At 35.8% G+C, this 12,406-nt stretch overlaps 1 protein-coding gene across 1 annotated transcript in view; it reads right to left on the minus strand.

Moving 5' to 3' along the window:
* The window catches only part of mapk1 (mitogen-activated protein kinase 1), a 34,955-nt gene extending 22,853 nt beyond the window's left edge, over positions 1-12,102 (minus strand). The window contains exon 1 of the mRNA XM_028032974.1: positions 11,727-12,102. Within this exon, the coding sequence (XP_027888775.1) occupies positions 11,727-11,857 (131 nt within the window). The 5' untranslated portion in view covers positions 11,858-12,102. The remainder of the gene's footprint in view (positions 1-11,726) is intronic.
* Positions 12,103-12,406: the final 304 nt, after the last annotated feature.

Here is a 12,406-nt window from a genome sequence, read left to right on the forward strand (position 1 = left end):
TTAGGATGAGCCAAACTGCCCGTCATCTGAAACAACATCAGCCTTAAAATACAGTCAGCATATCAGCTGTATTGTAGCCAGTCTATCAAATATGGAAAATAATATTTTCTATAATAGACAATCAAATTTTACAAGTTTATTTTTGCACAATAGTGGTGAAAAATAGCTGGACTTAGAATTTAACCACAATATTTTGTGGTACTGAGGTGATAAAAAACTATTACTGTGTTTTTTGGCAACTGTGATTGCATAACACAGCATTAACAAATACTGCTCTTAAAAATCCCTCCTGTTTGAAATATGCTTCTTCAGGACATAACATAAGTGCAATTTAGATCAATAAACTGCACCCAGTAACTGCATTTCATCATGTTTTCAATATTTATCAATGATATGTCTGATAATATGGTCAACTGAATTTTAATTGAGACTACAGATGAAAATTATTACATTTTTCACAATAGTTGATGAACACAAATGCCTACCCCAATGCATAATATTTGTCTTTTACAAAAATAAAGGTAGAAAGGGTTAAGAAAATACAATAGGGTCCAAGGTGTTAGATCATCTTGTCACCTCCAAACATGTTCAAGTCCCAATGAAATTGGCTTGAAAAATCAAAATTTTTCTTCATTTATGTTTTTAATCAGAACCAAAATGTTTATGATTTTAATATGATTGTCTAATTAATAAAAGTCAAACTCCACTGCAAATTAACCAAAATGTGATCAAAATGAAGGAATCTAATGTTTTTGTTAGGATGCATGTTTTGCTCCCCAGAATCTCTGGAGGAAGAAGAAATAAACATTTAGAGCTGAGGTTAAACATTTAAAACCAGTTCACTTGCTGAACAATTGATTTGCAAAGTGTATATTCAAATAAATCAATAAAATAAATTAAATTAAGTGTCTACTTCTGCTTTTAACCTGCAGAGGCTGAAGGGGGGAAAGTTTTCAACAAAGCCATTTTTATAAACCTCTAAATCTCTTCCATCATACAACAAACAAACAACTTTTTGTTGTTTGGTCTTTAGTGCTACCCAACACTCCCAAGTCTACAAAAACTGCTGACCAGTCTGAAGGACAGGACGATATGGCTGAAAAAAAAAAATGACACAAATGTTTCATATCAGTCAACATCAATAATTATTGATTCGTTTAAAATATCTGAAATACTGCCAAGCTTGTGGTGCGACCTTTCCTGTTGGATCCACAGTTTGTACTCCATGATTTTTATTTTTAAGCAGTTACAAGGAATAGTGGCCAAACCTGAAACTGCTGCTGCGCAAGTTACTCAGATTGTTGCTAGGTAACCACAGAGTGAGTTAGCCGATTCCACCAACCTTGTTGAGCAATTACTGTCCTTTCTCTGCCTACATCTCCCAGAATGCTGAGCGGTTCTGGGCTGGAGTTCAGTGAATATTGCATCAGATGGATGATCTATTGGTTTTGATGCACATTAAAAATTTATTGTCCAGCTGTTTGATGGCAGATTCTTGTATCAAAGTTACAGGACTTTTTCCCCCAAACACAATGTTCTTGTTTTTGTTAAAAAGTGATCAAAGTTATCCAAGAATGAAGCCTAAAATGTGGCACTACTTGAGAAACAAATGCAAATTTAAAAAAAAATATTAGGAAGGATAGGTTGTGACATGTGTGTAAAAGGAAGCAGCGGTTTTAGTTCAGTAACAAGTCAGAAGCTGTTCATAAGTATTCACCAAAAAAACCCCAATCTTGCACGAACAAAAGAAACAACCAGAGAACGGCTTTAGATGTATAACTTTCCATAAGCACAGGCCACTTGAGCAGCACTCCCCAGTGATCTAACTGTTCCCGTGGGCGGGTTGAAAAGGCAGAGCATGCTACGGCGGATCCTGAATATCATCACAGACGGTAATGTGGCGTCCTGCGATTGTGTGTGTGAACTGCGGCTTTTGTTAAGAGGCTCCGAGCATTGCCAATCTGAAACGTCAGCCACTGAAAAGCCTCAACATGAGCATCCTCAGCTGTTAGCAAGAGGTTATTAAACTAAAATAGGCCTGCTGTGAGATCCTGACAGTAAAATCAGATGTATATAGTTATACTGTATTTACAAAAGAGAGCAAATATATTCTTTATAGTTCTAAGATTGAACAATAAGATTTTTCTTACAAATGACTAAATGACTGCTGGTTCTTAAACAGTAATTTTAAGTCAATAGAAATACAAAATCACCATTTACAAACCAAAACGGTTCCCATAACAATCATAAAACTTTATTTAACTTCAAAAACTGCACCAAAGTTCAACATTTTTGATGACAAGGTAAGAGATCAACAAAAGCAACATTTCTTCAGCTAATGCAAAACAAATCTGTTTTATCTGCAGAGCTGATCATACAAAAAATAAGAAATGCACCAATTTGAAATTTTGAGCGGATATCGATGTCCGATGTTAAAATAACCAACATTACATCTATTTTCCTACACTATCTACACTTCAGTTTCAGTTAAACACACTAAATCCAGAGTTGCATCACTATCATCATCACATGACCAAAAAATAAATAAAAATACTACGTGCCCAAACCTTTCCTTTCCTGGAACACAAAAAGCAAGGAGACAGAAATAAACATTGGCTGTTATCGGCATAGCTTTGTTTATCGAACTGATAAATATGTTAGAAAAACAACAAAAAAAAAGAATCCTAAAAATCATCCCAATCTGATGTTGAAGCCGTATCAGACAACTCTTTTAAAAACACCGGCTGACTAATTGTTGCGTTATTGTGTTGAATTGTACCTACTGACAGAAGCAGCTGCTTGTTAGCTAATTAAGTACAGCTGCACAATATATCACAAAATTATTCATTACAATATCACTATATGGAATATCAGGGTTTCCTCCAGGGTATTATAAACCTGACGGGCTGCCAGGCTTTACTTGCCCCCCCACCACCCCAAGAGACATTTCTTTACCTTAAATTATATGTTTTTATACATTAGTAAGAGTGGTAGCAAAGAGTTAAGCTAGTTTTATCTATAATAAATCAGTAATTCTTAATAGACACTTAAAAAGATAATAGCATTTGATTATCCATACACAACCTGCAGAAAGAAGTTTTATTTAATCCACGTCTGTATTTTCATTGTTGTTGATTTATTATTTCAAAAATTTCCTGTCCATTTATAAAAAAAATACAAAAACACAATGGGGCAAATAGTGAACTGCCCAAGCGGCCTATCACCGGGGTTAGCCAGATTTCTGGGGGAAACCTTGAATATGAACATCGGCCCAGAATGCAACAAATATTAAAGCCCCATGCATTCAAGCTCTCTTTGCCTGTGAACCTTATTTCAGTGACAAAACAGTGAGGTTTTTTTAATATAAAATCTTGTTGTCTAAACAGAAATATTGTATTTAATATTTTTCAGCAGCTGGATTGGCTACTCGTTATCTGGGCCCTTTGTTTGCTAAAGAAGAAGAAGAAAGCTGCAGTCTTTTCAGGAACACCAACAAGCCTTCCAGCATCACGTTAGCACCCATCACTCAATATTACATTTATTGTTTCCACGTACCAGAGAAAATAAAAGCTGCAGAACTGCACGCAGGTTGTCATGACAACGCAAACAGCATCTCAGCGTATGGGTTTAGGGATGTGTGCAGACAAAATGCTGTTCTCCAGCAGAAAAGGGCCTGATTCCTTTCATAAAGCTGATTTTTCTCTCACTTATCCATCTAATCTAGAAATTTCTTTTTAATACTCGGTTTTCCTCCGTCATCTGGACCAAATGGACACACTGTCCTTAATACTAAAAAGGACAGATTTGGCATAACTTGGCTTCACAGCTTTAGTGAAACTAATAACTATTTTGAATTTTACTGTTTCCATCAACCTTTGCTAATGCGATAATTCAAACTGCTTGTAAAAAATAAAAGGTTGATGGAAATACGGTGACTGTTTCAAATGCTATCAGTAAGAAAGAGAACGGTCCATCTTGCATTCTGATGATCCCAAATCCTTTTGGAAAAACATTTACTGGATGTACAAGACAAAAATGTAACTTCTAGGAAGGTGTGCATCCTGCTACAGCAACAGTGTTTCAGACAAAATCCATGAAACCTTCAGCTAAAAGCCAGTGAGGCTATTTTCACACCTGATAGTCTGGAAGTTAGTTGACTGAGGACCAAAACTGGAACATTGGTTACATTTTCACTGTGTCAAACGATCAAAACTCATTAAAAAACCTATTCCCCTCCTTGCCTCCAAGGAGGAAACGATACTGAGTGCAACTTCCTTCTTCACAAAATGTAAACAAAAATGGAGAGGTGTCAGATTTTAGCGGTTGTAGGATTTCTATTTTGCATTTGGTAAAAGACCACGAGACATTTCTTGGCTAGTATTAGATTCACATTTGTTTTGATTGTATTTACCCAGAATGCCCTGTAGCAGTATCTGGCCCACTTGGCATTCGCTTTCGAACCGTAACAAAGTTCACTACCAACTGAACAGAGACCGAGGTTTGTAAGTGGACCAGAGTTTGCTTTCGGGCCAAATCAGAGTTCGATTACGCATTCACACCTTCCCAAATGAACCAGATTTTAAGTAAATTAACTGGGCTTTTTAAAAATTTGTATAATGAACCCATACATTATACAGCAGGAAAATTATCTGAAGCACACCCATAAAGAGGTGCAACCAAAATTAAGTTACGATAAAAATCATTCAATGAGGCCAAGTTACAAAAATTCAGCAAGGAAGAGTTAGTCAAAACATCCCGACTCCCACGCAAAAGACTCAGAGTGAGATTCATTTCTTCATATTCCTTTATTTAAAACTAGGGCTGAAACATTTAATCGGATTAACTGTGATTAATCGATTATTGAAATAAAGTAATACATTTATCATTCAATATAAAAACATTTGTAAATATGTTTTACCCAGAACTCCTCAAGTCTCAGTTTTAACTACACATGATTAAAATCTGTAAAATAAATCTCCAACGCTGAAGGAATCTTTTGTTGTTGCATTTTAGGTAATAAAATGGTTCTGTTCTTTTTTTTAAAAAAATTGTTTATTTGAATCTTTTAATGCATTTCTAATATATAAAAAGGTGAAAATAGTTAATGAAAAATCTGCAGAATGTGCCAACATTTTTTATCAGATAAATCAACAAAATAATCATTAGTTGTGGCCCAAAATGCATAACCTGACCAAATCATGTCATTTTCATCAACACAACTAATCGAGCAAAAAACAAAAAAGGGACCAACAATCTTCAGAACCGAACCTATAAGAAGACAAAAGTTCTGCAGAGTATTTTTGTCCGCTCTGCTAACCAAATCCATTTCTGTCTAATACACGGCACTCAGAGAAACCCAGCATGATAAACAGACAAGGTGAGAACAAAAGTTTTGGTCCCATTTTCCTAGTTACCATGGTACCCATTTCTACTCTAATTATTGGTTATCAACAAAGAGAGAGGGGGGTGGGGGGGAAAGCAGCACCTCCAATACGGGACTGAAACCTTGAGAGATTTTCCAGGAAAAACACTCAAAGGTTCATGGGGGCAAGAAAAAGCATTGTTGAAAGGCCAAGCAAAATGAAAGGCGCTTTTCATCCACTGGGAGGATCTGAAGGATAAAACATATCACTCATAAGAAAATGTTGCATAAACACCCACCCTACTGGTACATTTATATTCTATAAACCTCTCAGATTATGTTTTTAATCTGATCTGTGCATGTTTTGCTAAAACAGCCAAACCACTGGTTGATCTCCAGGCACCCCTATAATGTGAGACAGACATGGTTCAGCAGAATGGCATCAACTTCTGGTAGTTGAAGCATTGAATGCATTTAAAGAACTAGCAACAAAGCTAATGTTGACCAACAAGCAACAATCTCAGCTGGATGTGATCTGAAAATAAATGGAAAATATGGTTTAACTACTGAGGAGAAAATAAAAACATCCACTTTTACTATATAAACATGTCAACTTAGAGCATGTAGCATGAACTCTGTCTTAACTAAGGCTGCAACTAAATTATTTATCTATAAAATATTTTTAAAATTGACACAATTGTGCCAATACAAAGGATAGCAACGTTGTTTTAATTGTACAACGCCTGTACAGAATGTGTGCTGCTTCTCTTTAATTTTTTAATAGGACATTTGAAAAAGTATCAACTTTGGATGGTGCATTTTGTGCAGAAAAAAGTGTTTCTCCTGCTTGAATTTGATATTTTGTAAACATTTTACCATTTTTTCTTTTCAGTTTTAATTTGACTAGTTCAATATTTTTCTCAAAATTATGAAAGTATTTGTTGCATTGGCAGATTATTTTACTTATGACATAGGAAAAATCTCTTGTTACAAATGAAATAATCTGCTGTTGGAATTAGTACTTTTTCATCAAAAATAAGAAATGGACTTAAAACAAACTCCTATTTCTTGCTGAAAATTTACTAGTGAGAGTTTTGTCTCATTTCAAGTGTACAAAGATACTTGCACTAAAAACTAGACTAAAAATACTTGGCGAGATTTAGTGTTTTTTGTAGTGTGTTCTTTACAAAGTTGAGATAATTTACAAGCAGTGCTGCATAATCTGGTGTAAAATAAAAGAGGCGCTCCAAGGCAGCATGCAAGCCAAGGCAAGTTCATTAGGAAGAACTTGTGGATCCCATCAGAAAGCACTGCTGCAATCAAAACATGGATACAAGAAAGAATTAAACTGCATTATATAAAAGTCACATGTCTGTTGCTTTACAATTTCTGCATATCATTGCTTACTTGTGTTTTTTTTTCACCCCACTGCACCCAACCACATCCAGCCTTTGATGACAAAGTTTCCACCTTTCCAAACTAGACTAAAGGGGCTTAATGGAAATGCAACCGGTGAAACCTGACAGAAGAAAGTTCTCATGCTATTTAAAAGGTATTTCCGAGTCTAACCAGGGGACGTCTGTGAAATACCTGCTGCACCACTTTTGCAGAGCGCTGCACATCAAAGCTAAAGCTAAAATGTCCCAAGTGCTTTAAAACCACAGGTTTCTACAAGAACAGAGCAAGAAAAGTGCAAGGAGGCCGAGACCTCAGAGCACGCCAAAACGCTCCAACGACACAGAAACAACACTTTTTCATAACAAGCATGGGAAATGTTTCTAAAATGGTCTGCATTTACCAAACCTACAAAACAACAGAAAGTTTGTCGTCTCAAACATTTTTACCAGATTATCGATTGCATGAGCAGAAATTTCAATGCAACTTCAACTTCATAGTCACGTTTTCAGAAAGTACAGCGTATGGACAATAGAAACTTTTTTAAAAAGTGTATTTATACACATTTGGGTTGCAAGGAATTCTTCACACGTGCCCAGACGAGATCCACGAATGGATTAAAACATTCCAGACATGCACTAGAGTGGCCACAACACGCCTAACCTAAAAAGGCTATTTCAAACCAGAAATATTTAAATTCAACCCCAAAAAACTGTTTCCACTCATGTGAGCTCCACAGAAAGAACAATCCCACTTTACTTGTTCATAACAACATGGAGGGAAATGTAACAATACGTAAAATAAGCAGAACATCTTAAACCATCTGCTGTAGGGTTTGGAAAATCTCTGTCTTGTGCTGCAGTGATGATGAAAAGTTGACACAAACAGAAACTTCATTAAATGAGTTTTCAAAAGCTAAAAACGTCAGAGTTTGGTCAACAAAAGAAGGAGATGCAGAAAGAAATTCCCCAGCTGCTCAGAAAACCACAAGCCATGTGGCTGATGTTTATGTGTGAACAGAGGAAGTTTAGGTAACGCCAGGCAGACTATACTTGTGGATCATTTTGAAGCTAAAGGTTAAAACAAATGGAAAAAGTTTAAAAAAAACTTTTCCACAAACAAAAATGATGCTCACTTTGAGCTCCAGTTTAGTTTCCGTCGCTAACTAGCATCCAATTGTCATCGCTCGTTGAGCATTTTTGTGAAAAAGTGATAGACATACATTTACTTTAGGGATGCGCGATTTATCAGCACTAACTGATATTAGTCATTTCTTTACAGCCAAATAAACTGAGCCCATATAAACAACCGATATTTGTTTGTGTCTTGCAATCAGTTTCTGGTCTTTTTTTCACAAAAGTGTCGAAACTGTATTGAAATATAATATCAGCACATGTCAGTTATTGGCCATAATAGCAATATTAATATCTTCCAGTTCCAGTATTTAATGTTCACTAGAATTTAAAGTATGGCATTTGAGAATGTTTTCTTGCATTAATATTATTCCATTACCATAACAATACTTGAAAATGGTCTCAAAACAACAATATTATCGTTAATCACAATAACTTCTGGGACAATTTATGGTCTAGAAAAATGTGTTATTGTGACAGGCCTACGTCAAACATGAGTTCAAAGTAAACAAACATGGACAAAAATCCACCTAGAAATCTTGCTGTAAAACTCTAAAATAAAAGTTTGAGTCGTATTTTATTAGAACCTTGGGATACCAGTAACCAGTCCATACTGGAGGTGGGATAACTCTGCTGGTTGAAAAGGAGCTACCCATTAGGCCTGTTTCCTCACCATTACAGCCAAAATCCAATGAAATATGATGAAGAATAAACAGATATGCTTGTTCTTTAATGATCTTATAGTATTAAAAATAAACTAGATGATTCTTCCTTTTGCTTGGTTATTTAATTTAAACTTCCTTTGCATGAACATGCACTCATCCTCACGCACAACTCCTTGGTTGACTTACCAAGAAAACAGTCAGGCGTTTTGCTAATTCATATGCTGATTACCCTTCAATACAAACAGTCGCATTTATATGGCAAGTTCTTACCAGTTTATGTGTTTTTTATCACTACTTGGACCAAAAACTACAAAAAAATCCTAATCAACTTGCCTTGCAGATATCAGGGCGGGGAGCTGCAGTTCAAAGAAAGCAGAGCTGGTATTGCAAAGGAAGACAAAAGAATGACTGCTGCTGTTTGACACAAGGATCTATGATGTAATCCAATACAGTGTGTTCAGTTTAAGGTTGAATGCAGCGCCGCAGTCTAAAAAAAAACAAATCTGAAAATGTAAAACAGCCCAAATGTGTTAATGCATCCGAAAGCAAATTTTGATCTTTTATTGTTTGGGTCGATTTTTTTCCCCTTTTTTTAGGGGTGCACCGATTTCAGTTTTCTGGCCAATACCAGTCTTTACATGCCGATTCTGATTATTTTTTAAGCAAGTCAGGTGTTATACAAGTAATTTTAATGTTCAAATATTATTTTACAATACTCCAGAAACAATACAGACTGGTTTTAACTGCACATTAGGTAGTGCTCTCAAATGTGAATGAAAATCTTAGAGCAGCAATGTCCAAATTATCAAATTAACTCATCTAAAAAATGTATTCATTAATTTAATTATCAGAACTTGCACTACAGATTAGATTACAAACCTGTTTGGAGCCTCTTGCTTAAACTACTTTAGTGGAGGTAGATAAAATTGGTATGAAGATGTCGACCAAAATTAAAGCCAGTCAGTCAATGCATCCCTATTTTTTAATAAAATATTTTAATGTAAATTAAGACCAATATAATGTAAACTATAGATTGTTAGATACAGCTCAGCGGCTGGGGGGTTTAATGCTCCAAAACTGCTTTAAACTCCTCACACCAGTTAAGATCTTTACCACAGATTAGATCGTTTTCACCCATGTAAATAATCTGTTTTCGCTCTCAGTCATCTGTAAACCAAAAATCGACTGATATGATGCGCAAACAAAAGAGGCAGATAACACAAAGCATGGGAATGGATTTATATCTCCATTTCAGGTTGTAGCTGTAGGTTTTACCTGGACATAGTTTGGATTCAAAGCAAAAATATTATTGATTGTTTTTTAAATACTACATGTCATTTATTTCAACCAATAAATGATGCAGAACATTAAAGCATCATTTGCTGGAAAAAAATTTAATATTTCTTTTGTATTTTGGGTCACAATCTGGTTTTAATGTCAACTGTGGGACAACTCTAGAATTTCTATTAATCTAATTTGTTTTTTTGTTTTTTTTTTAAGGTTTATTTAATAATTTTTCAGATGGAATAATTAGTTTGGACGTAATTTAGGGCCCCAAACCATAAGAGGCCTCCCATAAATGCCAGACTTTTAACACAGATCTAAAATGTTCATATCTGTTTATTGAGAACGACAATATTGTTAAATTTAATTTGATGGTTTCAGCATAGATTAAAAAAATACTTTAAATTGTTTAAAATCTTTAAGATTTAATAAAATTGGCAAGTTTACTTTGTGAAAGTGCAAAGAAAAATCTACAAACTAAATCTGTACTGGGAACACAGTTAGTGGTGGACCCCAAATTAAATTCTGCTCAAGGCCCCATGCTACTTTGGTCCGGCCCTGCCCCAGAGCAAATCTCTCTCTGCATCGAATAAAAATCGAATAAAAATGTCATGTTTTTTATAAAACATGACATTTACATGTGTTGTTTTTTTAGTTTAAGTTTTCTTTTCCATTTTCTTTGGACTTGTCATTCCCTCGTTATGATATAGACCAGTACTGTATGTTTTGCTTGTTTTCTCATCTCTTTCAAATAAAATTTTGTTTTCACATATTATAGCTCTTCAAAGACATTGCTGATGTAAGGACAACCCTTTCAGATACTCCTAATAGTTCATTTTCCAGCAGAGAGGTAATGTTAAAGTTGTTCCTGGTGGATAGCAACTTCTGGTTTTCTTTGAGGTTGAGGCTGATTGGGGTTATAACCAATTCATATTGTTTTCTGAAAATACTTATATAAATAGGAGGTTTTGTTTAATCAAAACAGAAAAAAAGGGATTGCAATATTATTACCATTTATCCAAAGAATCTGTCTTTAACTGTAATCTGATTTTCATTATAGGAAAGAAAGTCTGGTAAATGCTGTGGATTGATGCATCTAAGCACAAATGTGTTAAACCATTTAGGAAAAAATCTGATCCAAGATCAGAACCAGTCAATAGAAAATTGGCAAACAGATTGGTGCATCACTATTTTTAATGCATTTTTCTGTAAATTACAGACCATTAAATACCCAATAATGTTTCATCTCAACATCCTATAACTTTCTAAACTCGCTTTTATTTGAAATGATCTGTTTTGAAGTATTTTAACCCTTTTTGGAAATTTTGCAGGTACAAAAAAATCCCCTTGAGATCCTCCCACAGCACATTTTCAGGCACATTATGCAACCACATCCAAACAGTGCACAGGTAGCATGAGTGGGAACACGCTCAATTTGCGTGAAAGTGATTAAAAATCTACAAATTAAAACAGATAAGCATGTATTATGAGGTAAACAGTTTCTACACTGCTGCAAATGTAAAGACGTGGAACCTGCACAGCGTGACAAGTCCACATAAACGCTGCGGATATTAGCTTTATGTGTATTTCTTAAGCTTAGGGATCAATAAAAGCACATATTTAGTATTTTTTGGGTGGATTTTGCAACAGTGTAGCTGGGAAAACCTCCAGGTTGTGCGTTTGAATCCGTCTCCGGTGGTCACACACCGTGATTTAATCCGTTTTCGCCCCAACTGCCGTCTGCCCGACACCGCTCGCTAGCTAAAACATGACAAGCGAAGTTGTGTTTAAAAGACTTAAAATAGTAAATAATACAACTGCTTCGACGATAAAACGGAAAATTTTCGAGTAAAGAAATAAATATTAGGATAAAAGAAAAGCACTCACCACACCATCCCGTAGGCGCCCTCCCCGATGTAGGAGAGGTTGCTGTACCGAGGCCCGACGTCGAAGGCCTGTCCGCGGATGAGCTCCGTTCCCGGTCCGGGGCTGGAGCCAGCAGGGCAAGCTGTCGCCATTATAGGGATTGGCTTTTTCTGATTTAAAAAAAGTCAAATTAAAGTCGACAAAAGCCTCTCTGGGGGTGTTTATGTGCTGTACCCGGCGTCGGAGTGACTATAGCTGGGTCTGCAGTGAGGTGGAGGCCTTTCAGTGCGGAGCGGAGCGGGTTTTTTTCTCCTTTCCGTTAGCGCTCGTTCGAAGCGACCACACCGCTGCTGAGCTGTCGCAGGCGGGGAGCAGCCGAGGAGAGGAGTCGATAGGGGAGGCTGCTGCAGGAAATAAAGGAGGTGGTCATGTGATGCACTTTTCCTTTTTTTTTTTTACTCCCCCTCCATGCTGAGACGAACACGTTTCATTTTATATAACTTTCATTTTCTTTTAAGATTCAAGCATAACATTAGAAAAATGTAGGCTATACAAAGAAAAGCAGGAGGAAATACAGGTTTAAACAAATCTCTTAAAGTAATTGGAAAACATGTAACAGGTCTTTGTGATAAATGAAACTGCATGTTTTTATGGAATGCTCTGGTAATGAATCATAAAGAAGGCATTTCTAAAAAGAAATA

The sequence above is a fragment of the Xiphophorus couchianus genome, chromosome 12, assembly GCF_001444195.1.
Source record: "Xiphophorus couchianus chromosome 12, X_couchianus-1.0, whole genome shotgun sequence".
Lineage (NCBI taxonomy): Eukaryota > Metazoa > Chordata > Actinopteri > Cyprinodontiformes > Poeciliidae > Xiphophorus > Xiphophorus couchianus.